At 45.3% G+C, this 27023-nt stretch overlaps 5 protein-coding genes across 5 annotated transcripts; 3 read left to right on the top strand and 2 right to left on the bottom strand.

The window, feature by feature from the left end:
* Positions 1-17433: 17433 nt before the first annotated feature.
* Positions 17434-18417, top strand: MYCFIDRAFT_200009 (uncharacterized protein; the record flags this gene model as incomplete). Its single annotated transcript, XM_007932974.1, has 1 exon — positions 17434-18417. The coding sequence occupies one exon, from the start codon at positions 17434-17436 to the stop codon at positions 18415-18417; it is 984 nt and encodes a 327-aa protein (XP_007931165.1).
* Positions 18418-20491: 2074 nt separating this feature from the next.
* Positions 20492-22036, bottom strand: MYCFIDRAFT_43675 (uncharacterized protein; the record flags this gene model as incomplete). Its single annotated transcript, XM_007932364.1, has 1 exon — positions 20492-22036. One exon carries the CDS (start codon positions 22034-22036, stop codon positions 20492-20494), a length of 1545 nt encoding a protein of 514 aa, XP_007930555.1.
* Positions 22037-22199: 163 nt separating this feature from the next.
* On the top strand, positions 22200-23235 carry MYCFIDRAFT_179002 (uncharacterized protein; the record flags this gene model as incomplete). The annotated part of the gene is made up of 7 exons (XM_007932973.1): positions 22200-22232; positions 22263-22302; positions 22334-22738; positions 22766-23034; positions 23072-23085; positions 23120-23165; positions 23194-23235. The coding sequence occupies 7 exons, from the start codon at positions 22200-22202 to the stop codon at positions 23233-23235; spliced, it is 849 nt and encodes a 282-aa protein (XP_007931164.1).
* Positions 23236-23388: 153 nt separating this feature from the next.
* Positions 23389-24221, bottom strand: MYCFIDRAFT_212491 (glycoside hydrolase family 18 protein). Its single transcript, XM_007932972.1, has one exon. The coding sequence runs from the start codon at positions 24214-24216 to the stop codon at positions 23497-23499; it is 720 nt and encodes a 239-aa protein (XP_007931163.1). The 5' UTR covers positions 24217-24221; the 3' UTR covers positions 23389-23496.
* A 398-nt stretch (positions 24222-24619) lies between these two features.
* MYCFIDRAFT_179000 (uncharacterized protein) lies at positions 24620-26999 on the top strand (the record flags this gene model as incomplete). The annotated part of the gene is made up of 23 exons (XM_007932971.1): positions 24620-24706; positions 24738-24755; positions 24788-24854; positions 24884-24911; positions 24960-24994; positions 25034-25087; positions 25150-25208; positions 25260-25388; positions 25484-25498; positions 25531-25599; positions 25633-25665; positions 25693-25969; positions 26054-26248; positions 26289-26302; positions 26340-26407; positions 26442-26455; positions 26491-26559; positions 26610-26624; positions 26663-26687; positions 26723-26752; positions 26791-26864; positions 26904-26921; positions 26953-26999. The coding sequence occupies 23 exons, from the start codon at positions 24620-24622 to the stop codon at positions 26997-26999; spliced, it is 1440 nt and encodes a 479-aa protein (XP_007931162.1).
* Positions 27000-27023: the final 24 nt, after the last annotated feature.

Raw genomic sequence — 27023 nt, 5'->3', positions numbered from 1 at the left:
ATCTCGTTAATAGCTCGGTAGTCGACATATATACGCAGGCCCCTACTAGGCTTCTTAACGATAAGCACTAGGGAGGCTACTCGTAGTAATGCTTCTCGGATAGTGCTATTAGCCTTTTGCTCGTCGATATACTTCTTAATAACTATATTCTCTTATATACTATTAGCTAGTAACCGGCTCTATATACCTAGGCCTCGTATAGCATATTGTTTATATTACACTTCTACAATGCCTATATTGCAGGGCTCTAGTTATTAGCCTAAGCAACCGTCTTGTTATCCTATTATACTAAATATAGCTGCCTATATTGCTATAGGTTATATTACCCTCGGTAGCCTATACTATTACTACTAGTAGTAGTAGTAGTATTAGTTTCCGTCCTTTATTAGAGCCGAAGGTAGGGCTATCTCTTTATATCTAATAGGTTCGGGTATATTAAAGGTAGTCTCTAGGTACGAATAGCTATAACCGAAGCGAGGGCACGATAAGAGCCTATAATACGGACGATACCGAAGTATCTTAAGGGGCTATTACGATAAGCAGAGAAACCTCTTAACGAGGGCATCGCTTTAACCCTAAAAAGCTATAAACCCTTAGGACTATTACAGCTTAGGGCCTAGTCTATAGCTATAGCTAGCTTCTAAGGACTCGGCTCCGGGTCGAAGACCTATTTAGTACCGCTTACTCGAGATAAGCCCCGCCTAAGGAAGAGATAGACTAATTACCTATCGGCCTTGCTTAGTTTGCTAAGACTATTAATTAATAGCAAATACGGCTTGTAGGTCGGATAGCCGGGGAGTCCCCTATTAATCGGGTAGGGCGTTCCTAGATTCGTAGCCTCGCTTAGACAGTACTTAGCCTTCTACTAGAAAAAGAAGGCTACCGCCTCCCCTACCTAGCTAAAGGAGATACAAGCTAGTTTCTAGGATCTAGGTATAAATAGAGATTGCAGTCTCTCCCTCCGAGCGGCTTTCGTCTAATACTAAACTAAGCTCCTAGAGGTAGTTAGGCGACCCCTAGGAGGCTAAATCCTAATACTACCCTAGGGGTAATACTAGGAGAAATAGCCTAATATACTATTCTCTCGCGTAGCAACATTACAACAAACTAAACAAACTAAACATACTAAAAACACGTTTATATAGCATTTTATTGCGACTTTATATAGTATTTCATTTTAATAATTTCACTAATAATCGAATAAGCTCTAGCTCTAGCGAAAACGAGCATTAAGAATTAGCGGAATCCTCTAAATCCGAAACCGCCCCTAATCCTATTAACGAAGAAATTAGGCGGCGACTAGTTAATATAAGTAAGCCTCCTACGCCTTTTACGCTAGAGGCGCTCTATAATATTATTATAAAGATAATAGAGAAGCAAACTAAACTTCTCTATTAAAACAAGCGTCGCCCGCTAGAGCTAGGGAGTACTATAAACCCCTTATTCGAAGGGTAGAACGCTATAGCATATATAGAGCGTTTTAAGGAAGGCCTAATTAAGTACGAGCTCGATAGAGAGTCCGACTAGTATAAGATCCGGTCCCTTACGAGGACTACTAGCACTAAGCTTTACCGAACCCTTAGAACCCTAGTTAGCTACCTAGAAAAGGACGACAAGTCTAATGCTAACTAGGAGGTCTTTAAGTTAGCCTTTCTAAGGGAGTATCGGGAGCGCGATAGCCGTCGTATTAAAGGCAGTCGCGCGTAGCTCGAGACCCTCTACTTAGTAAGGCGCACTAAGGATAACGACCTAAAGGGGTATATCCGCGAATTTATCGAGTTAGCGGACGGTATCGAGTAAAGTAACCTCGAGAACTCTTAGAGAACGCGGCTACTCCTCTAGGGATTGCCGTAGCCTATAGCTTAGCGTATCTTCCGTCGCTATAAGCTTAGCGAGGCCGATCCTAAGAGCTTTAGGAAATACAAAGAGGTCCTAGTGTGTATTAAGGCCGATATTAATAGTATAGCCGATACGAGGAAGTTTATCTACGGCGAAGACCGGAATAACCTAGCGTAGGTTAGGAAAGAAGCCTTAGGAAGCAAGGGACCTAAGTTCCTTCCTAAATCGTAAAGTAGTCCTAAGACCGTAACTCCTACTATTACTAAGCACTCTTAGGATATCGCGGACTTAGCTAAATCCCTAGCCTAGCTAAACCTAAATGCGAAAGCATTATAGCGAGTTAGGGAGGTTATTAATACTACTATACTAGGCGATATACTACTAGTCTACTAGGTTTCAGATCCTAACTACCCTAAAGCCCTTTTAGTAGATATCTACGCTATACGGAAGATCTATTCTAACTTAGATAGTAAGTACTAGATGTGTAGCGGGTTTAAACATATCTAATCGTCCTACCCTATCTAGAAAGAGCTTCTTAAAAGGAAGCTTATTATGCAAGTAAATAGCCGATTTTACTATATAGACACTAGCGACAAGATTGATTTCGAATAGGATCGGAGAGCCCCGAAGCTACCTTAGCTAAAGACCCTTCTAGAAAAGAAGTATAGCGGCAAGATCGAGTTTAAGGAGACTAGGAATAGTACCCTCGCCGCTATTACTAAACGTAAAACTTAGAAGGTTAGGGCAAAGCAGGTTAAGGAGCGGAGCAGTAATAGTACTACTAAGCCTATTAAGGTTAACTTTATTTCTTAGGATCTAGACGTAGTTACTAATATTTACGCGGTTACTAAGAACAGTATAGATGTCTACGCTACTATACGGTCTTAGACCTAGTCCTAAAACAAGAGTAAGAGCCCTTAGAACCCTACTCGCCCTAGTGCGGCAGCCCCTACTAGGGTACTAAAGAACAAGGCGGCCGACAAGGCTAAGTAATAGCGAGAGTCAACCGCTAAAACTAAGACTCTTTAGACAGCTATAGACCGTACTACCCGACCTAGTACCGCACCTAGCACCCTACCTATAGAAAGCCTAGTCGTCCTAGAGACTCTAGAGGTCGATATAGAGGATATTGCTACCGACATTAGTAGTACCCTAGGTCTAGCTAACCTACTAGCCTATAAGCGAAAGTTATCCGATCTAAAGAGCTTTCGCTTTAATAGGTATATAAAAAAGTATAGTACTAGCCTAGCCGACTCCTTAGATATAAAGGCAAACGCTCTCTTCTAGGCTTTATAGTTCCTAGACCTTAAGTCTAATATATCTATAGGAGAGCTACTAGTATACGGTTTGCCTACTAACCTGTTCTAGAGCCGAATCCCTAACGATGCTACTTTTATAAAAGACCTCGCTACCCTTCGAAGGAAATAGGGGCGAGAAGACTATATCGACGTCTCTTCCCTATAGTTCCTTCCTAAATTTTTAGGTGCCTAAGAGTTAGTAGAAGGCGAATCGGTAACCTACGAGAACTAAGAGACTATCGATAATACTAACGAAGAGGGAGTTAAAGAGATAGGCCGAGGGGATAGTAATAATCCCGACCCTGCTCTAGTTTTAGTCTCTATTAAGGCTGTCCGGTTTACTAGCTAATAAATCGGTCGAGTAGGACCTCCTCGACCTAAGGAACTTTATTCTATCCCTAATAATATAGACCTTTCTACAGTTACCCGTTTCTTCGCCGTCGTTCCCGCTATCTATATTTAAGTTACTATCGGGAGCTATAGTTAGCAGATACTAGCAATGCTTAATAATAGTTCGGAGTTACTTATTATAAGTAAGCGTTAGGCTAAACAACTTAGGCTACTAATAAATAGAGACATTTCCTTCGGTATATAGGGAGTAAATAGGGAGGTTGCGCTAGTAGGTACTTGCTATAATATTATAGTAGACGCCTTCGGTATCTGCTTTTCCTTTACCTTCTAGATTGCCGCCGACCTAAATACGCTAATTATTCTAGGTCGACTATAGTCTTATATAACCCGAGGTATTTAGCGCAACTGCGACGATAGCTTCTAGGAGGGAACTATTGCTAACTAGAAGGGCAACCGAGTCGTGTTTACTAGTTATATCGGCAATACTAGCTATAAGTCCTACGAGGATATCCTTACTGCTTCTAGACGGTCTTCGGGAAACGCTACGGCGCGGTTGTAAGACTAGCAATCTACGCTATAAGTTAGTATAGCTTAAATAGGTTATTTCTAGAAGTGCGCCGCTCCGTACGTTAAGGCAAGTTTCTAGGTTCTATACTAAGAAGACGAATGCTCGAAGCGATAGCGAGTATAATATAACGACTACCTATACCTGCTATACGAGTTAAGGTAATAATACTATCTTATATATCGTCGCCGGAGGCATTACTACCGGACGCGGGTCTATCCGAACTAACTAATTAGAGCGCGAGTCTAATGCTACCCCGGGGGTATTATTACGAATCTAACGTTTTCGCCGGCGTTATAAATTAGGACTACTAGCTACATACCTATCGACTTAAGGAAACTTCTAAAGAAGTATACGCGCTGTTTTGTTATGTAAATCTCTAAGCCTAGCGATAAAGAGAGCGAGCTCGGGTTCGATAATCGATTAGTATATATACCCTATATAAAAGGGTAGCCGACAAGATTAAGCCCGTAAAGGGCAGCGTATATATTACCGATAGGTCTAATCCTAGCGGAAATCCTAACTAGCGACAAAAGTGTCTTAATTAGGAAGCAATATTGCTACCTAGGAATAGTCCGTACGACTAGAGATATATTACTAAAAAGTTCTCTACTATTCCTAGGGGTTTAAGGCTAATACCGGAAAGGCTTACGAAGATTAAACCTAGTATAGAGCTTTCGGATCTTAAGCTTGACCTACTATATAAGCTTCTATATAATCGCGAAGCTGTATTAGTATATAACTTCACTTACCTAGGTAGAATCAACCCGGAGGTTGCCCCTCTATAAAAGATCCGAACGATCGAATATAAACCTTAGGCCTACCTAGGCTTTAAGCTAAACCTAAGCCTACGAGGTATAGTCGAGGATATAATACGGCAGCGCGTAAAGGCCGGTACACTTAAGCCTTCCTATGCCTCGTATCGTAATCTATACTTCCTAGTTTAAAAGAAAACAGCTCCTAGGGAACTAAAGAAGTACCGTCTAATTAACGCTATACAAAAGTTTAACGTAGTTACGATTAGGGATACTAACCTCCCTCCGGAGACTAATAGGTTCTCGGAAGCCTTTGCTAACTATGTTATAGCCTTACTAGTTAACGTTTTCTCGGGCTACGACTAAATTCCTCTCTACCCTAATAGCCGAGACCTTACTAGTTTCGAGATACCTCTTAGGCTATATAGACAAACTACCCTTCCCTAAGGGGCAACTAACTCCGTAGCCTAGTTCGTTCGCATTATAAACTAAGTCCTCGCGGCCTATATCTCCTATATAGCGATACCTTTCCTCGACGATATCGGCATTAAGGGCCCTAAAACTAGGTACGACAATAAAGAAGTAGAGCCTAGTATCCGTAGGTTCTTTCTCGAATACATTTAGAACCTCGATAGTGTCCTTTACGACCTAGAGCGAGCTAACCTAACGGTATATAGGGAGAAGCTTTAGCTCCTATATAAACGAATAAACATTGTCGGGTTTGTAACTAATAAGAATAGCCGCTATCCTAATAATACACGGGTCCTAAAGATAGTATCCTAGCCGGATCCTACCTATTAGAAGGATATCCGAACCTAGCTTAGAGTAGTCTCCTATTTCCGTATCTAGGTCGAGAACTTTATATTAGTATATAAGCCTTTATACGCCTTGCTTAAGAAGGATGCTAAGTTCGAATAGACCCCCGTATACTAAGCAGCTAAGGATAAGGTAACTAAGGCACTCGTTAGCGTACCTACACTTACGTCTATTAACTACTTAGAGGGTGCGGGTTTAATAATTGTTACTATCGACTCGAGCGGGGAAGGCTATAGCGAGATACTAATATAGTATAACCGTAAGGAGCTATCCTTACGTTATCCTATTAGGTACAGCTCCGGACTATAGAAACCGATCGAGGCCCGATACGATACTAGTAAGCGAGAATGCCTTAGAGTCTACAAGGCTCTAAAGAAGTTCCGGCTATAGCTCTTTAGTATATTCTTTCGTCTAGAAATCGATGCTTAGACGCTAGTCTATTAGCTTAACCGTATAGCCTCCGACCTACTAAACTCTACGATAGCTCGGTAGGTTGCCTAGATCTATTTGTTTGACTTCGACGTCTTCTACGTTCCTAGTAAGAAGTATACTCGACTAGATAGCCTTTCTAGAAGGCCCGCTATAGAAGAGGATATCGCCGAGATAATAGAAGAAGAGGATATCGATACGGTAATTAACCGTACTTTCTTCGCTACCTTCTATATTAACGCTATACTAGCGATTACTAGGCCTACTACCGACGACTAACCTAGCGACTAACGTAGTAACTAGCCCGACGAGAACCCTACTACTAACGATAACGACTAGGCTAAAGCTAAGGCGGATAAACTAGAGAGGGATAATATCCTTAATAGGGTCTACTCCGACGACTCCTATTATATCGCCTACTTCCTAACCTATACGAAGAAAGCGCCTAGCCTATTAAAGAGTTAATACTGTCGGGTTATTCGCTATTCTCGACGGTTCCTAGTTAAAGATCGAATCCTTTAGCGATAAGCGATAGTTAATGCACCTCTCTAGCGTATTATTAACGACCTAGTAGCCCGACAAGAGATCCTTCGTTCCGTTTACGATAAGCTTAGCTACTAGGCGGCGGAGGGCACCTTCGATGTCCTTCGTCGGCGCTACTAGTAGGACGGCGTATAGGCTAATGTCTCCCGCTACTATAAGAGCTGTCCTAAGTGCAATTTTAGGAATAGCTACCGACGTCTAGGAGAGCTACGTATTCCTACTACCTAATTAGTCGGAGAGCGATAGTATAGCGATAGAGTCTATCTTAGTCGCAATAATAGCTTATATATTATTCGAGAGGGTCTTTCTCGATAGCCGGAGGCTTATTATTTCTATAAGGGCTACGGCGCTATTAATGCTCGTAATATAGCTACTTTCCTATTTAAGGATCTATTTTGCCGCTAGGGAATACCTTACGAGATTATCTTAGATAACGCTACGAACAATATAGCTAAAGAAGTTTAAGCGCTACTTATTTCGTATAGGGCGAAAAACGTTCGCATCTCCCCGTACTATCCCTAGTCGAATACTATTATTAAGCGTAGCTATCGGTCTTTAATTAATGCCCTATCTAAGATAACTAATAGAGGGGATAGGTCCGTCCCTATCTCTACCCGCGTCCTAGCTCTTCTCTAGGCGGATCGAACTACTATTGTCGATACGACTAGACTTACGCTAGTAGAGCTTATAATTAGGAGGGACGCCGTTCTTCCTATTAAGTTGTCCTATCGTACGTATAGCGTTTACGATTAGGGGTCTGTTCGTACGAGGGTAGATCTTCTTACCCTATAGGCTAAGGCTCTTAAGGATATAACTACGACTTCTTAAGAGGGTCTTACTCGATAACGGCGCCTCCCTAAAGAGGCTAAGTAGTATTTTGATAACTATAATGCTATTAATTGGGAGCCTCTAAAGGTTAGCGATATAGTTCTCTTATACCGGTCCGAGTTAGAATATAGTTACTCCTATAAGCTAGCCTTTAAATAGAAAGGGCCTTATAGAGTGTAGGAGGTCCTTTACGATAGTTCTACGTACCGACTTTACGAACTTAATAGTACTACCTTAAAGCACTCGCATCCCTAGGCTAACCTAAAGAAGATCGTCGAATTAAGAGAGCCTACCCGCCCTCTCCTAACTAAGGAGGAAGTTAATGCCTCTATAGACCCTCTACCTACCTTAGATACCTATCGAGAGGAGGATCCTACCGCGATTATAGATCCTATTCTACCCGATAACTATATATATCCCTAGATACGTCTTAGTAAGCTATTAGGAATAACTTATAAATAAAGGGAGGGTTATATACGTATTAATTGCGCGTAGAGCATTTCCGATGTTAATTCCGATAGTAAACTAGACTTCTAGCTATCTAACTCTAACTCCGAGGAGGAGCTCGACTAGTCTAGCGACGAAGACCGCCTAGAATTATAGCTAGATCCCGAGACTAAATAATTGCCTATCGTTCCCTACCTCTACTACGTTGTTTTCCTTGCCTTCTCCGCGCTATTAATATAGTGCCGCCCTATAGCTTTAGTCCTTACTACTTGTTCCTACGGTGTTAATACTTATAGTTATTACCCTCTTTTGCTTTTACTTTGTCTATTGTTTTACTCTTTAGCCTTCGAGATGTTACTATAACTTTATTCCTTTACTCTTGTTTCCTTAGATAGAACTGTATAAGGCGTGTTTTCCTAATAGTACCCCGGGGGTAGTATTAGGAAAATAGCCGAACCTAACCCTCTACCCTTCTAGGACTACTTCCCTCTAGATTCCTAGACTCCGGCGACTACTCTTAAGTAACAACGATAATAAGATACTCTACTAGAGGATGTTCCTACTATAATCGGTACTAGTTACGTAGGATACTAAGAAAGGGAGGATCCCTCTCCCTTCCTAGCTCTTAGATAGATATAGCAACCTAGGCCTATAGCCTCTAAGAATAGGGACCTTAGGCTATTAAGCTTAGTATTTAGAAGAAGGAAGAAGGTAAATGTATAGACTACCTTTACGTACTTGCTAGACCCCGTAGTAGTCTAGGTTGGGTTAGTTTAGTTTGCTAAGCCGAAATTCTAGTTTGGTTTGGTTTAGTTTGCTAAGCAACCGGTGCACGGACCGGTTTGCCGGCCACGTGCCGGCTACGGACAAAAACCTATCCTAAAACACGTCTAAATAGCCCGAAATACAGATGCAATCGTGTAGCGTGTACAATATAGGGCCCCTATCGCGTCTAGGACTAAATCCGAGGTCGTCGCATGTCGTCGCATATCGTCGTAGTTTAGTCGGATTTTCTCGGAAACTAGCTTAGACTAGCGGGGTAAAAAACCAAACCGGAACCAAACCGGAGGGGTACCGCTAAGAAACCAAACTATATACGTTCTATAGTTCGCAAACCGAACTACTACGGGGTCTAGTACTTGCTAATATAAAAGGTAATGCTATATCTATAACGGTAGTGCTATAGGCTAACGCACTAACGAGTTAGCTACGCTAGGCCTAGGCGACTTACTCCTCGTTACCGAGCATCTCTAGAGAAAAGCTAATACTACCCCGGGGGTATTATTAGTCCCGCTAGCTTTACTACTATAGATTTCTACTAAGGACTCGAACTAACTAGTTATATTTCGAGTGCGCGAGAATCTAGGATAGCTAAAGGTTAATAAAGGCGCGTAGTCGCTACTAGTAATTAGCTAGGTCGATTATTAAACTTTAGCCTCCTCTAATAATAAAGAGGTCTCGTATATAGCTTTACTTTTATATATAGCCGTTATCCGTTTGCTTTACTAGCGCGGAATATACGGACTACGTTACCTTCGTACTATATTTAAAGCGAGCTTCCTAAGCTCCTTCTTCTACTCGATTGCTAGCTAACTCGCCGCCGCCTAACTACCCCCCTCCCTTCTATCTAAACCCTTTAATTATTATTGTTAAGCAACGAATACACTTGCAAACTCGTTTATAGCCTACTTCCGCTTCGGTCGACTATGTCTTCCGGCGTCCCGAATCCGCTAGGCGCTAGTAGTAGCAACGACCTACCTGCCTCTATTAACCTAAGCCTAGCCGCCCTAGTTCCGATCGAAGCCCTATCCGATAGCGCCTTAGCTGCTATAACTAGCCTCGAGCACTACTTCTAGATCGTTACCGCCCTTAAAGACCCTTAAGAGAAGATCTAGAACGCTCGTACCCTACTACGCGTTATTAATAGGAATATTAAGAAGGCTACTATCTTAGTTGCGTACGGTATAAACAACTTGCGTTAGTCTATCGGTAAGCGTATCTTTAAGCGCGAGGTTCTTAACGATATAGATATCGAATAAGCCTTTCCTATCGTCTATAGCCTCGAGACGGCCGGTACCTAGATTCGTTTACGCTTTAAGACCCTCGAATAGGCCTTCGAATATTAGGGAGGACTAAGTAGTCTTCCTAAGAGCCTTATTAACTTCGCCTACGATAGACAAGAGCGTACTAAGTAGGTCTCTTTGTTCGTTAATAAGTACAAGGTCCGTCGTTAAGGCGCCGAGTACCTTTCCTATACTATAATCTATCGCGTATCTACTACTAGTAAGAAGGTAGGCAAGCAGTTACTTAACTTGTCCTTTATACTTAACGACTTTACGATAGCCTACTAGAAGAAGTACTACGATGCGATTATCTAGGTCGATCTTAACGTATAGACAACTAAGGATCTACTAAAAGAGAAGGGCTATCGCATTAATAGTATAGGCTTTATTATTAAAGGTTAAGAGGCTCCTATCGTTAATGTCCTTAAACGCAAGGCTCTTCGCCTAGAAACCGAGGCCGATACGGCTACTAGTCTTGCGCTCGCTATAGAAATGTAGGCTAAAGATCGTCGCTCGACCCGTAACTATAAGGTCCCTTAAGAAGTTTAAGACGAGCGCGCTAAGGCCGAAGCAGCGCGTAAAAAGGCATTATATACTCGCTAGGCCCTCCGTAAGGCTACTAAGAAGTATAGCACTCCTTCTAGTACCGACTATAGTACTAACTATAGTACCGACTATAGTAACTCGGATATTAATATACTAGATATACTACTAGAAGATGTCTCCTCCGAAGGCTCCTTTAGCGAGCGTAGAGATAGAGGCCTCTCGCCGATCCTATTAACTAAGAACATCTATAGTTCTTATAAGGGCGACTCTATTACGTACCTTATTACTAATATCGATATAGTTTCTAAAGCTAATATAGGTAAAGCTCCTACCGCCCTATCTATCTATTAATAGCTCGACGACCTTAGCAAGCTAGGAGAAGAGCGGTTTACTATATATACTAACTATATTAAGAAGGCTACTAAGGTCTATAGTCTCTACGCTAGTGCTAAGGCGAGTGTTTTCGTCGGTCGCCTATTAAAGATTAGTCGCAAGGTTGCTAATTAGGATACCTTTACTACCCTTAAGACTAGTTATACTAACTAGTTTCCTAGACGTCCTACTACCGCCCCGACCTCTCTAGGACTCTACGCATTTAACCCTACTAGTACTATTACTCGGGATCTTACGCTAACTAAGCGTCGGTATAAGTTAATTACTAGCATTCTCGGCTAAGGCACCTCCTTCGACCGCTTTTATTAGACTAGCAATACTATCTTCTCTTAGGTCTTCGGTTAGATATAGTCGCCTCGTAGAGCGTACCTTCCTCTTATCGTCGACCTAATATAGGAGGAGTTTCGCATATTCTTTTAGTATATACGGAAACTACCTAAGTCTAAGTAGGAAGGCCGTAATGCCCTTTAAACCTATAGAGTAAGCAACTAAATCGTCCGCTAGCATCCCGCCTTATAGCTCTTAGCCGTTGCCCTTCGACCTAATTACGTATATAAGCTTATCTCCGTCCCTAAGCCTACTAAGTACTTTAAAGTAGGTAATAGTAGTTATAAGAACTGCCCTACTAAGGAGACTTCTCGTCTCGGACAAGATATAGTTAAGCTCGTAGCTAGTAAGGGTGCTAGCTATCTGCGTATTAAGGTTTCTCTTATATCTAAAGATAAGACCGCCTATTTAACTATTATCGAGGGCATATACGAACTAGAGGTCTTCGAGAACTAGGTTGAAAAGCTTAATGCCCGTAGCCTAGTTCCGCTAAATAAGGTTAGCAAGCTTACTAATAAGCACCTTACTAACGACGACCTCGGTTATATATTCGATAGTTAGCCTAACGAAGGCGAGGCAGCTTAGTAGATCCTTAACCCTCTAAAGGAATGCGAGGTCTCTATTTAGATACTATACTTTCTATATAGTAATCTAAAGCCCGAGAGCGACCGTATATTAATCGACCTAGGCTACTCTCGCGTTATCGATAGCACTAAGATTAAGGGCTACGACAACTTAACCGTCGCTAAGGTTGCTAAGGCGCACCGCAATCTAACTACCCTTCTAGGTTCTAATACCTTCGTACCGTTCGCCTTCCCTACCGCTATCTTAGTCGAAGGCCTTAGTTACATTTCCGATGCCCTAGTCGGTAGAATTCCTTAGTTAAGTTACGTTATTTAGAACGAAGTTAAACAAGTCCTCTAGTTTAGCGAGGAGGAGCTTAAGGATTATCTGCGCGAGTAGGAGAAGGCTATATAGGATAAGGCTACTAACCTCCTCGTTAATTAAGCTTACTTCGAGGTAGAGTACTTTAGTACTAATAGCTTTAATACCTACGGAGGAGTTTAGGAGAATCGACTAGCTAATAAGGTTATTGCTAGTAAGGATTACGGTGCATTAAAGCAGTAGTAAGTTAGCGTAGTAGATTGTATGCTTAGGAAGTTGTTTTTATATATTAATAGAATCTAGGAATAATGCTACCCTAGGGGTATTATTGCAGATGCCTAAGGTGCCCTATATAACTGTTTGTTTGTTTTAAGCGCGCAATGTAAAGCGTGTCTAGTTAGATACGAAGAAAGGGAGGGATATTAGCTAGTAACCGGCCCTATATATCTAGGCTAAGTTTTAAGCCTATATAAGAAGCCTCCTTCTACATTATAGATAGAGCACTAACCTTATATAGCACATTGTTTATATTACACTTCTATAATACCTATATTGCAGGGCTCTAGTTATTAGCCTAAGCAACCGTCTTATTATCCTATTATACTAAACATAGCTGCCTATATTGCTATAGGTTATATTACCCTCGGTAGCCTATACTATTACTACTAGTAGTAGTAGTAGTAGTATTAGTTTCCGTCCTTTAATACTAACCGGTCTTAGTCGGGAGTAGGGCAACTTAGCACCCTCTTAGAAGTTAATAGCTAAGTCTAAGCCTTTACGGTACAGAGGAAGGCGTTTAGTACGGTCCTACTAGAATACATCCTAGAACTCTTAGAATTCTAGCGGTAGGAGGTCCCTAGTTATTTGTTCGTCTATAGGTGCCTTGCCCTTTATATAGATATCTATGTCTTCTAGTAATATAGCATAAGCGTGTATTGCTATAGCAGCTAGTATATCGTCTGTATCGTAAGATATATCTATAAAGTCCTATATAAGGTACGTAGACTCCTCCTTCTCTTCGAAATAGGCTTCGCTAATAGTTATAGAGGCGACCTCGATCTATAGCCCGGTAGGAGTCGGTTTAGAAGGCTCGTAGCTAAAGGAGGGTATCGTAAAGGCGGAGCTATAGTCTACCGTTTTATACTTAAATTAATAACCGGAACGGAGAGTAACGACTCCTACGGCCTAGTCGATATTACTAGGCCTATACCTAGTCTACTAGTTAATGCCGAGAATAAAGTTATACTTACTAATGTCGGTAATCTACGCGTTAATGTTCTCTTTTATTCTATTAAGATCTAATTTAGTATATAAGACTTATTCGATCTAGCCGCTACTAGTCTGCTTATAGTTATTAATGCCGAGTAGTCGAGGAAGTCGGGTACGAGTAGATAATAGCTTAGCCTATCGTAGGTATAAGTAGGTAGATATGTAACTAGGATCTATAAGTATCCTAGCGAGCCTATTATCCGTAAGGCCGGTTACGACGATATGCTTACCTACCTTTAGAAGGAGGCTCGCATTAACGTAGATAGAAGAAGAATCGATAATATTAGGTAATGCGTTAGGAGACGTAAGCGCTTATGCTTTCGGGGATAAGCTTCGCTCCGAAGGTACTAGCGGGAGCGTAGGAGGGTCTTTTCTAAGTATACGGATTAGTTAAGGTTTACTCTAAGTAGTATGCTTACACTTAGAGCTTACTCTTTTAACTAATCCTCGTAGGTAGGTAGATTCTTAATGCTAGTCGCCGCATTCGTTAGCTTAGTAGTATTATTATTGTTCCTACCTTAGCTATAACGGTTCTTACGGAAGGGGAAGAGAGGGCATACTTATTTAGTGCGCCTATACTTTCCTTCGCGGTAGGCAAAGCAGGTCTCTCTCGACTCGAAGAGGGTCTTATTAACGGGCTTATACTCGTATTTCTTGCTGTTAACCGTAACTAGCTAGTCGTAGTTATCGCGTATATCCTCGTTAGTCTAGTATAGTATCTTCGATAACCGCTTATTATCGTCCTTATCCTTCTCCTTATCCTTCTCCTTATTGTTCCTACTACTACTACTACCGCCGCTACTAGTAGACTTCTTCTATAGCTTCTAGCGGGTAGTATTAATATCGTAGATATAGAGCTCGTCGCGTATCTCTAAGAGGGAAGAGAAGAACTTAAAGCGTATAGAATACTCGAAGTTGTCGTTAAGCTTATCGCGGAGGTTATCTATTATTTCTTCGTTATCCTTGCCGAAGCTAAGGAAAGGCTAGTAATAGATAAAGCGTAGCTAGAAGGAAGAGAAGGCTTCGTCTTTGCCCTATCTTAGTCCTATAAATTCGGCTCGCTTCGTATACTTCTAGTACTAATCGCCTTAATACTCTTCTATAAACTAAAGGGCTTCTTAGTGCTTAGCGAAGGTATAGATTACCGGCTCGAGGTAGTTAAAAGCATTAGAAGTAGTATTGTTAAGAACAGCCCTAATCTTCTTTCGCTCGGATTTCTTACTCTCTCTAAGCGCGAATAGTATCTTACTCTTCTACTCGCGGAAGGGTATATCCTTATCCTTAGCCTTGTCGTTAGCTGCATATATAGCCGGCAGCTTAGTTAACTTGTCCTTACGCTTATACTTGCGGTCTCGGCTATCGTAACGACGGTCTCGGCTATCGTAACAACGGTCTCGGCTATCGTAACAACGGTCTCGGCGGCCTCGACGGTCTCGATCGTATTCGTCGGATTCGGAAGTAGACGTACTAGAGTTAGAGCTAGGATTATTACTATCGTTATTAGTAGCGCCGTAGGCGTTCTCTAAGCGGTCGCGCTCGGCGCGCTTAAGACGCTTCTTAAGCAGAGTATTATAAGAGCTCTTCGTTATAATCTTCTAGGTACGGCTAGTACCGCTAGCGCCCTTGTTCTAGCGCGTAGTAAAGTAGACGTCTTTATCGTCTAAGTCTCGTTCGAATTAGGCGAGGAGGTCTTTATTATCTATCTATAGCCTACGCTTCTTACGACGCTTAGCTAGCGTATAACCGGCGTTAGCGCGAGCTTCTATATTAGCTTTAGTAGTAGTAAGTTAAGCTTCTAAACCTTTAACCTTGTCTTAGAGCTTATCGATGTCTGCTTTATCCGTCTCTCGGATATTGCGATATCTAGTAATACGGTCGTAAGTAGTCTTAAGTGCTAGCTTATAGCGCTTGTTTTTCTTAGTTAGTTCTTTAACTTAAACGGCGAAAGTACAGTTAGCATTCTTAAGGTAACTATTACGGGTAATAGCGCTATCTAATTCTTTCTTTGTCTGTTTAATCTCGTTAATAGCTTCTTATAGAATAATTAGCTAATTAGCGAAGAGGAGGACAATGTTGTCTAACAAGTTAAGCTACTTTAATAGGTACTTTTATACGCGTAAAGCTAGGTCGTCTGTATCTATAATATCGCGGAAGTGTCTAGGATTGTAACGAGGAACCTCTTTACCGGCTTAGGTATAGTTACCTAAAATAAACTCTAAGAGGTCGAGGTACGTACCTAGGCGAGCTCTCGTACCTTATTCTACGTTAGGAATAACTCTACTAGAGCTAGTACCTAAGGCGGTACCGCGAGGCTTCGACCTATTCCTTAGTAACTTAACTAAACGCGGAGAGTACGACGGAGATAGGAGTTAAGAACCTTGTTCCTTCTCTTATCGGCTCTTCCGGCTACGACGTAGTAGATTACCTTCGGAATCGAAGCCCTCGATATCCGGTATACGATTACGCTTTATTAGCTTCTTAGTTAGAGAGTCGTCCTCTAGGAAACGAGCGTTATCGATATCTAGGTTAGTATAGCTAGTATATTAACTATCTCCTATAATCTTATCTAGCTCTTCCTAGGTATACTAACCTAGCTTCGGCTCGCCGATAGGAGCGTCTACGCTACCTTCCTATTCTAAATTATCGTTAAGGCCTACGTTAAAGTCGAAGGACTTATCGTCGCTAGGCTCTTATAGGTTAGACTACTATTAGAGCGTTTAAGACTAAGTTTAGGTACTACTATCCTATAGAGCTAGCGGCGGAGGCATATTATTCGCCTATAGCCGCTAGGATATATTACTATCCTTACCGTTATTAATATATGCGAAGGTGTCTTCTATCTAAGAAGAGTCTATCTAAGTACTATATACGTTTATACTATATCGTTTATATAGCGACGCGACTTTAAGCGTTAAATTTCTACGTTCGAGTAGGATCGGGATACGATTAATTAGCCTAATAATAGTCGTATCTCGACCTATTTAGGGATCTTCGAGAAATGTTAAGGGCGGTAACTAAATAGTTTAAAACGAGTTCTTAAAGATAGTCTATCTACGAGAGGGCGCGAGAAGCGTAAAAGTCGTAGCGCTAAGAACTGATGCCTAAGGCATCTACAACTAGGAATAGGAGGGTTACCCTGTAATACGCTAGATAGTACCTCTACCGAAACTATACTAGAGCTAAGTCCTTTCCTAATTCGGCTAGTAGAAGGTCGGAATTAAAGATAGTCCTTAGGATCTCCTATTCTATAATATATATATATATTAATAGAAAGCATTCTAGAGACACTAACATAGATAAAAGGTAGACTCTCGCACCGATATAGTATTCTAGAACCTTAGCGAAGTTGCTCTTTGGGCAGAGAGACAACCAACCTCGATATCTAATAGCAAACATCGGCATCTTTCACAGACTTCCACGACTGCGACGACGACCCAGTGAATGACTGTACCGCATCGTCGGTCCCTGCCGATACCACGTCACTTGACAGGAAACATGTCCAAAAAAATTCGCAACGTCGGCTGGCACCCTCCATCGTCGTCGCCATAGCCGGGCCAGCTCGTGTAGAATACAGTATGTGTATACCGCGCCTCGATCAAACCTAAGTAATGTCTTGGTCCTGAAGCCGACGTGTATTCTATGTGCTGTATACTAGACCGCGGCGGGGGATCTAGAATAAGTTCCAAGGGTCCCTCGCATTGGGGCTGAAAGAGAAAGAGAACCACTCTCTTTGTTGTTGTTGTCATAAACTCTCGCGAGATGAGAATACCAGCTCGCCTACGCTCCTTTGTCTCCCACTGCGGGAGGAACCCTCGCACAGCGACACGTGCCAGGCTGCCACCCGCAAGCTCCTATCCTGATGAACAGCAGCCATGACTTCCAGACAAAGAGCGGTCCAAGGACGACCTGACGAGGTGGCATAAGACGCAAGAAACAACGTCGAACAGCGCAGAACCAAGCAGTCTGGTATTCTAGATTTCGGCATTCGGGTCCTCGCAGCCAGGAAGCAGGTCGAAGCATAGAATAGTTGGAGCACATCCGGTGAAAGGCGGGCTCGTGTCGACTCATGGAGTGACAGGATGTCGCCTCCTGCGCAGACCATCGGTGAGAATGGCGCGAACCTGGCGAATTGGATCTGTGCCTCTCTGGCCTTGACCATTCTGTGCCTACGCCTGGCGACGCACTGGTGCAAGAACCGGAGTTTCGACAAGTCAGCCTACGTGGTCATTGCATCGATGGTCATCCTCTGCAGCCGGACCATCTGCAATGCGCTCATCCTGGAATTCGGCAGCATCAACAGTCCCTCGCTAGGTCAAGAAGCCATGCGATCGAGCCGCGCTCGAACTGGCAGCAAACTGACTCTGGTGGCGAGAGGCTTGGTGACGACGTATTACTGGCTGCAAAGCGCACTGCTTCTCATCTTCTACCACAGCATCCTAAATCACATCTCATGGACCCATCGCGCCATCAGGCTTGGCTGGTGCATGATTGCACTCACCTACATCGCCGTCATCCTGGCCACATTCCTCGAATGCCGCCCGATTCAGCAGTACTGGACGCCACACTCACCACAGCCACAGTGCCTCCGGGCATTCGCCCAGATCCTACTCCAATGCATAGCGAATGCCGCCATCGATGTTCTTCTGCTCATCATCTCGCTCCCCATCCTCCAGGCCCAGGCACGAGCTTTCCCTCGGAACCTACAACTCGGCGTGCTCTACATCCTCGGCTTCGTCTGCATCATCGTCATCGGCCTTCGGATCCATTACGTCTACAGAACCGGCTCCGTCCAGCAAGCCCGAAGCTTTTGGGCCTCCATCCAAGTTCTTGTGGCGACATTCGTGGCGAACGCTCCTTCGATCTACGGCAATGTAAAAAATGTCAAGAGGAGAAAGTCGAGCGTAGTGTCACTCTCCAGGTCGCGCTCGGCGCAGGATGATCCATGGGTGTTGGAAAGAATTCCGAGCAAGAAACCACCGCCGAAGGATTGGCAGAAGATTGTGATGCCTTTGGAGACTCACAAGGCAGATGTCAGGAGATTGGAGTTTGGGGAAGCGCCTTGAGGAAATTCATTTGAATCGACTTCTCTCCGAGTTCTGGCCGCCTTAAGCAGATGCAAACGGGCACAGCATAGGGTTTGCTCTCTCGTTTCAGGCGTGCGTCGGCTTGCTGTGCTTTTGAATCTGGCCTCAGTCCTGTACGCGGCTATACAATGTCCTAGATTCCGCGACTTCCTCGAGCGAATTTTCGTCCCTCTATTCACGAGCTTCTGGCTCCGAACTCTGCAAATTTGACAGAGTATCGGCGGAGACATAACAAAACAACCCAGCCGCAAGCATGAGCCCCCTCAAGTCCACGTCGGATCTCCCATACAACACTACGAATCACTCTCCACCCTTCCCTGGCAACAAAGTCCTTCTTGACTCCTTCGCACAAGAAACATCTCACAAGAGCAGCATCTGCGGTTCGTGAAACACGAAAGCCCCACCATCAAATCTTCTACCATCGATACGCCTTTGCACTACTCACTGCACCATAACTCAACCCCAGCACCGCTCAGATATGAAGTTTGGTCACGACCCGATATACTCCGCCGCCATTGCGGTTACAGACTGCTTGAGTCAAGCTTTCGTCGAAGTCTGCATTTTGGTCACTGCAGGAGCAGAAAAAAATATATATATCGATGTCGGCTTGGACCACAGCTGGATGGTAGCGCGTCTCAGGGGTGACCACGACCACGGCACGGTCTGGCGAAGACCTTTTCCACTCCAATTGTCGTTCGTGGGCATTGATGAAGTGCGCAATTCCTTCGAAGAAACGTTGTGTGTGTAGCGACCAGCGCGGACCGTTCGGCAGAAGTGACAGCGGAGCACGAGTGACAATCTCAGTGTACTCCTTCGGAACAGCGTCAATCAGTCGGTCGCGCAATTGACGAATCTGGTGCGCGCGTGCTTCATCGCGTAGAACACAAGCCAGTTGCTGAGCGTCACGCATATGAGCTCATCGGCACGTTCCGGGGCCCAAGTCGAGGGATGTGCCAGGGCGTTCCTCAAGTAGACCAAGTGCAATATAGCTTTGTTGACCGTCTCAGGTGGCATGTCGCACATCTCATTGCATTTTTTCGGTGGCTGTGAGCGATTGTAGTCTTCTTCAGCTCTTTAAGACCGAGTCGTACCTGAAACGGGCCATATCTGAACTCCTCTTGCTGCAAGTTCGGCCAATACATTCGGAGCGCATGCCACAGGGCGTCGCCGTACGTTGGCAAAGGTCGTTGCATAGTCCTTGCCAACTCTTCATACTGAAATGGGCACAGAGGAGGCACGTACAAGGCATCTTGGTGCATCCTGAGCCGTCCACATCGCTGCCGTCGCAAGCCAAATTCCTACAGGCTTTGCACCATGGTAACTGCTTCTCAGGCGTTTGCACAAGTTCTGATGGTAGTAATAATGATGACGCAGGGGCATCATTTTCTGAGACGAGCGTTTCCTCCGGCTCGTCAGCAACACCCAGGTTTTCCACTATTGATGGCAGCGTGGACACTTTGATGCTCTGGCGTCGCTTCGAAGACTCGGTAGGCCGCATGTAGCTTTTCAACTCTGTAGTTGGTTCTTGTTTCATCCTGCGGGTTGCGCCCCATGGAGAAGTGCGACCTTGCAGCAAGTCACGGTAGAGTGTACAGTATCTCTCCGATTCCGCCGAGAGAAATTCGATCCGCTGCTTCAGTGCATCATTCTTGTCCCGCAGTCGATCATTCTCTTCCTGAAGCCTGCGCTCCGCCAAGCTGGGAATATACCTCCTAACCTTTATAATAATAGGCGATAATAATAGGTAAGAAGCCGAGTTGGATAGTCAGCCAGCTCTGCTATGGCGAATGTGCGCGCGGCAGCTGAGGCCAATTTGGCGCCTGGATATTATCAGTAAATGGTCGACTGAAACCTCGACTTCTAGATGATTTACCTGCTGACGGGTAGAAAGTAGTGCAGTGACTGTGTCGAGGTGGTTGAGAAGTCTGAAGTTTCCAGGTAGGCATGTCGCGTATTTTGAGGGTGCAAAGCTACGTCACAGGCTTGCTTATCTAGTGCTTGGACCATTCATGTGAAGCCAAGACCGCTTCCAAGGACTCGGGACAACGCCCGTTCACTCCAGCTCGCAATACTTCCTTACCACTCTTACCAGCTTGGCGCGTTTCTTTGCCGAGTCAAAGACCTGTGCATGATCCGTGTCCTCATTCCAGATAACTTCAAGCCCTTCGCTAGTCCACTCTTTCTCCATCCAATTATCATCCCATTTGCCATCCTTTTGAGGCTTCGCGCCAGCAAGATATCGTCCCACGGTATCCGTCTTCACGATCAGATCGCGTCCTGCCAGGCTGACGGTGACCCGCATGCCATACTTTTGCATCAGTGGGGAGAGATCATCAAGCCAGAGGACATTCTCAGACCAGAAGAATCTTCGGCCAAGAGTGTGCGCAACTCCGGGATCTTGAGAGGCAAAATACCAGAGTTGCCACTCGTTGGCATGGGTTGGCTTGCGGACCGTAAAATTGTATGCCACGTCCGGGTGATGAAGCAGGAAGCAGACCGGATCAATAAGGAGCACCGAAGCGATTTTTGGCTGGAGAAGCTCAGTCTGTAGCATGTGGGTGGCGATGATTGTGCCGTAGCTATGGCCGACGAGTACACATCTATCCCAGCCGTGATACTCCAGAACTTTGTTGACCTCATCGCACATCTCCTGCTTTGAAAGCGCAGAGTGTGTTATGCGAAAAGAGACTGGCATTATTTCCAGAGCGAGGATGCCGATTTGTCCTTGGTCCTTGTGGGAAGCTTGCCCGTTGTCGTTGTCGACATGTTGTAGCAGGTCCTTGAGGAAGTCAACATACGGGTAGAGACCGATTCCGATACCATGGATGAAGAGCACAGGTAGCCTATCCTTTGCAGTGTGTGGACGATGCCAATAGGTCAAGTGCTTGACCGGAGAAACTTGCTTCGCGGTGAGAGCAATCGGTCGCAGCGGAAATAGGCCAAAGAAGCGTCCGAATGGCTGTCGATAATGCCGAAAGCCATTCCAGCATAGACGATTGTACACCAAGAAATCTACAAAGCCAACACAGAGGTACCATGCCAAGCTCCTGGTGCTAGAGTCGACCTTGTCCAGAGTCAATCTTATCGGTACCGCAGTCCCGTGGCCGGCTGCGAAAGTCGTGTCCAATATGTGTTCAAAATGACTGGTATAACGTTCCAGTTCATCTCCTGCACCGTCTTTGTCTATGCGACCCTCAAAGAATGCCCAGGCCAGCCAGTCTTTGAGCCCTTCACGGCCAATGCTTGACAACGGCGAACCTCTGAACCACCACCGAATATGACGCTCTAGGTCGGCAGGACTGACATCTTTTATGACTCTTTCGAAAAGCTGAATTCGTTTCGTCTTCGATAGTAGGGGTGGATGGATGGCTTCCTTCTGAATCTGGTATTGCAGAGGTAGCTGCACTGCGAAGTAGAAGAGTGTCTCGGCGGCACACCATGCTGTGAGAGCCAGAGGCAGAGCTGGCCAGTCACTTCGCCGCTTCACCCATCGTAGGGTATAGTAGGCCGTGTAGCCAATGCTGAGAGGCGTGATCGCTTGTAGGCCAAAGATACACACGCGAATGAACGCGTACTCGGCCGGTGAGGAATTGATCATTTTGGCGTGGTTCTGCAGTTTTGATGTGAGCCATGCTCAATTGTGGCATTGTAATATATCAACGGAGAGGACCGTACTGATGCAGGATCAACACTTGAGACCGAAGTTTGGAGATGTAGCTCGCTCCGGACATGGCTCCGGTGGTTATCGTTTAGTTCTAACCATGACCTTGGGATTAGACCACGTTGGCTTTCATGTGATAGCGACTGGGGTGAATGGTTAAGAGGAGATGCAAGAGGTCGAGATGATCAAAATTGACATTCTACGTGGTCAACATACAACATTCGCCTGATGCAGGCACGATGTTACACTTACATCATCAACGCGGCCCCTTCAATTTCGAGGAATTCCAATCAAATATTAGAGGCGCCTCCGTCAAGGATCCAATTCATTGCACCCACAACAACAAACACAACACTACCTCCGCACGAGTACGTCCGAATGGTCATCAAGAGGCAGCCAAGACATTATGTAGTCGTCTGCATCGTTCCCCATTGGCTTCGCTCAAGCGCACATACACATCGAAACCCCCAGGACGCGGATCCACAAGATACGACATGCGGCCTTGCTTACAGGATATGTTCATCGCAAGTCGATCTCTCTATTCTACTATCCAGCTCAATGATTCCTCTACAAGCCTGCGCTTGCTCAGCCAAGCCGCCTGTCTCTGGACCTGCAAACTTTCGAACCATGCAGACAAACGTCCGTAGGTGTGCGAGACCAAGGGAGTGCGAGACTGCAAGGCCTCAGACCCGGAGACTCGCTACAGCTACATCTGCATCAAGGAGGCCGCGCTGTCGGCAATGCTATTTGCTATGCGCGTGGGAGGTGGCAAGTACCCGGCTAACATTCCCGACCACAACGCACCCGGATTCATCAACGAGGATCAGAAGCAGCGCTTCGAGGAGACAGCCAAGGGGGATGCGCTGCTGGACGAGAATGAAGAGGGCAAGGGCCACGAGATGAGCTTCCGTGGTAAACCGAATCAGCATGTGACGGTGTAGCGACTTAGTATTATAAGATATAAGCGAATAGGGCGAGCTTAGTATGTGACCGCGGGCGCGCGGTTGTGAACGTTGCCAGCCAAAGAGCGAGGGCTGCGTTTTACTCTTCACAATGCGCTAGTACCGTGATGATTTGATCATCGGCCTACTCAGATAAGGAAGTCGTCTCTCCGAAGCTTGTGGGAACGTGGATGAGCAGTCGTGAAACACAAATACTGTGCTTCTCTAGCCATCGACGTGGATGCTGGACCATTCGCTTCTTACACCGTCTCGATCATGGGCTTGTTGTCGTGATCTTGGTGCTGGCGTGATGATACGCACAGGGATCTAGATGTGGGTTTGTATTCTAGGGGTAAATTGATATATTACTAGTATCGACAGACTAGCTACCTGATCCGCTACAAGCAATCTCATTTCCCAGTAGATCAAGACAAACCAATCTTCCCCCCTTCTCATTCAAAAAATCCCCAAACCCTCACTCCAACCACTCACCAAATTGACAAGCGCCCTCTTCGCATACCCCAAAAAATCCTCCCCCTCCTCATCCCGCGCCAAAGCAAAACTCCCATCCCAAAGCATCAACCCCCCAAAATTCCCGACATCCGTAAGATTGATTTTCGCAATATAACCCTCCAGCTCCGAGCCAGGCACATTCCCACTAGCACTCAAGTTTGACACGGCGATGCCGGGGAAGAGACGTGGTCCGTTTGTGCCCAGCTGCTTCGACCACGCGGAGAGCGAATCTAAAAAAGCTTCGCTGTTTAAGTTGCATTGCATGGCATTGTAGAATCTGGGCCATACCCAGTCGAATTGCAACATGGCGTCTAACGGAAGGCTTTTGTCGGGGAGGGGACAGTGGGGGGAACCGGAGAGGTAGAATTGTTTTGTGGAGGGGGTGGGATTTTCAGAGAATTTCTCTCGGAGGGCTGAGGCGAAGGTTGCGTAGTGGTCGGGCATTTCGTTTTCGGAATCTATGTCGAAACCGTCGAGAATGACATCGGGGCCGAAGGGACGGATGGGGAGGGTGGTTGTGTTGGTGAGATCTGCTCCGAAGAGGGACCAGAGGGTTGATGCAAATTCTGTGGCTTGGGTGGCGGAGGTGAAGTTTGATGTGCTCGAGGGGCCGCCCATGCTGAGGAGAATGGGTTTGCCGATGCGCTGGCATTCGGTTATCATGGGTGCCATTGCTACGCAGTTTACTAGGCCGGGGGCTGTGGCTTTTTGTGCTGTTGTTGCTGCACGACAGGAGTGACCGCCGATTTTGAGGGTTGGGTAACCGTTGGGTCCGAAATATGCCCCGAGGAAGGCGATCATGATTATATTCACGTTGGGATTCCGGCATAGTGTGAGGAGACCGCCGTTTGTTGTGGCTGGACTTGAACCCCAGTAGACTGCCAAATTTGTTTGGGCTGCTTTGTTCAATGTGTGGATTGAGGTTGCGCTGGGAATGGAGCTGGTTGCAGAGCTTGATGTGAGTGACGAAGGTACTGCGGTCGATGCGAAGCTTGTTTTGGTTGATCTTGAGGTGGACCTGTGACTTTTGAATGTCATTAAATGCATTACTAGGGTGATTAGTGGAATGCAGACAGCGCGTTCGCGTTCCAACATCCTAGATGAAAGAGTGACGTACCTTCTTCTTGCGAAAGACGACGTTAGCGGAGACGATGTGGACGAGGACAATTGGATCGAAGAGGTAGAGGAGCTGGATTGACTTGGTGAAGTCGAGGAGCTGCTAGTGCAGCTTGAGCTGATGATGAAGCTTGAACTGCGTGAAGTTGACGTAGTCAAAGAGCTGGTGGCGCAACTTTACCAATGTACATTAGCCTACGACATACAGTTTCAGACACCACTGTACCCACTTTGAACTCGATGTAATTACTTCCGTGCTCGTTGGAGAAGGCATGAAGCAGCTGACGGAGCCTGATAATGAGCTATGAAGCGGGTCAGTGGTGCAGTTGATTGCTCGTACGCGCGTACGTATCTTACCTTGAAGTCGTTGGTCCAATCGGTGTTGAAGATGACGATGCTGAGATCGAGACGATGAATGGTGTAGTAGAGAATATGCTTGTATTTGTCAATCTTTTTTATCATCATACCGCATTTGAATAGTATCCTACCTCAAGGACAAAGACGACGTTGTGACTTGCGAGCTCACGCCAAAAATAGATGTCGATAAACTATTAGAGCAAGTTAGCAAATGTCATGATATTTGGTGCAAGGGAGGAAGTCTGTACCAAGACGATCTCATAGTAGAACTCGACGCAGTAGACCCACTTCCAATTGTCCTCGTTGTGCTTATTGAATTAGTTCGTGGCGTAGGAAAGAAGTTGGTCGTTGAAAAGCTGCCGGTGCTCGTCGACAAAGTAGTCGATAATCTGCTAACAGGTGCTAGAGATGAGCTATCTATGCTCGAACTACTAGGTCGATGTAGACAATGCAGTAGTGGTTGAAGTTGTGCGTGTAGTAGTGCTTGTGGCGACTTTTGTTCAGGTTGATGAGGAAATTAAAGCAGTACTGCTACTGCTCGATCCTATCAAGGAGGTGGACGTAATGGGTAGAGTATTGCTAGTACTCGCACTGCCTGTTGAAGAGCTTCACGATGCCGCACTGCTGCTGCTCGATTCTGTTGAGTGATTGGAAATACTCGACCAGACATGGCTTGAAGTTGACAAAGAGCTTAATGCTGCACTGTCACTGCTTGATGCTTCTGTCAAAGAAATGGATGCATCCGATGAGCCACTGCTGCTGACTAATGTTATCGAAGAACTGGATGTGCTTGGTGTAGCGGTCGAAGAACCACTAGATATGGAAATGCTGCTGCTGGTGTGGCTGGACGAAGCGCTGTTTGATGTTGGAGAGAATGCACTGGATGATGTCAAAAGAAACGTGCTGGTCGGTGTTGAGGATGTCGAGCTGATCGATGTCGTAAGTGGCGGAGAGAGAACAAGCGAAGAGCTTGAAGAACTGTTCCCCTAGATTAGTATACGAATTCGTGGCCAGATCGAACGCCCAGTGAACCTCAATATCTTGGCGTATTTCACCTACCTTGCATCGATGGTGGAAGAGGTCGAGACAGCCGGAAGGGATACCAGCGAGCTAGTTGCGCTAGTTGAAGATACAGGAGAACTCAAAGCTGATGACAACGGCAATGCGGTTGCCGAAAATGTTGGTGGCCACGATCAATCCCGGATTGAGACTAGATGTAATAGTCCGGCGAAGAACGGAGCTCAGTAGTTTGATTCCGCAAGTGACATTGAAGGAAGTGCCGTATGCCGAAGTGCATGTTTTTGAGTTGTTAGCAGCCGATGGATACTCGATTGGAGGACATAAAAGCACAAGCTCGTTGGAAATGGATGCCTGAGTACTCGTAGAACCTAGGGAGGACGACTGGACAGTCTCAGTCCCGAAGTCGAAGGTGGTCGGTCCTAAACTTGATAATGAGACGGCTAGTGAGGTTTTTGGTAATGCTGGAAGATCCTTGGCTAGTGGTCGGTCGCATAAATTGTCAAGTTGGGGGATGTACCAGGAGATTGAACTAGATGGCTGCTTGCACTAGTGTCACTGTTGAGCTCAGCGGAGACGATGTGGAAACAGTGTTATCAAGTGCTTTTCTTGACGTAAGGTAACTTGCATTGGAAGCTGAATCTGTGACACATCGTCAAGTGTTGACCAACTGCTTCAGAGCACCACTGTTATATTTGTCTTACTTACCGTTCGAGGCCCGACTAAGACCGTTCAAGCCCGACCTAGACTGGCTGACCGTGAGTGCCTGTTGGGTGTCACATTCGGACGAGAAGATGCCTTGGCCGTTCAGCGTGAGCACAGTCAATGAATCTCATTATCTCCACTGACCAACGCCACAGCTTCTGTGAGCAATCACAGTGACAACTCAAGCTGTTGCAAACATCATAGAGATCCATCTGCGCTGGAATAATAAGTGTGGTAGGCCGACCAAGTGATTCGGTAAGGGATATTGCCAGACC

Source organism: Pseudocercospora fijiensis (assembly GCF_000340215.1).
Source record: "Pseudocercospora fijiensis CIRAD86 unplaced genomic scaffold MYCFIscaffold_9, whole genome shotgun sequence".
Classification (NCBI taxonomy): domain Eukaryota; kingdom Fungi; phylum Ascomycota; class Dothideomycetes; order Mycosphaerellales; family Mycosphaerellaceae; genus Pseudocercospora; species Pseudocercospora fijiensis.
This window is presented reverse-complemented; position numbering and strand designations above follow the sequence as displayed.

Excerpts from the sequence above, each read along its gene's own strand:
- MYCFIDRAFT_212491 (XM_007932972.1), bottom strand. The coding sequence starts at position 24,216 with ATGATAACCGAATGCCAGCGCATCGGCAAACCCATTCTCCTCAGCATG.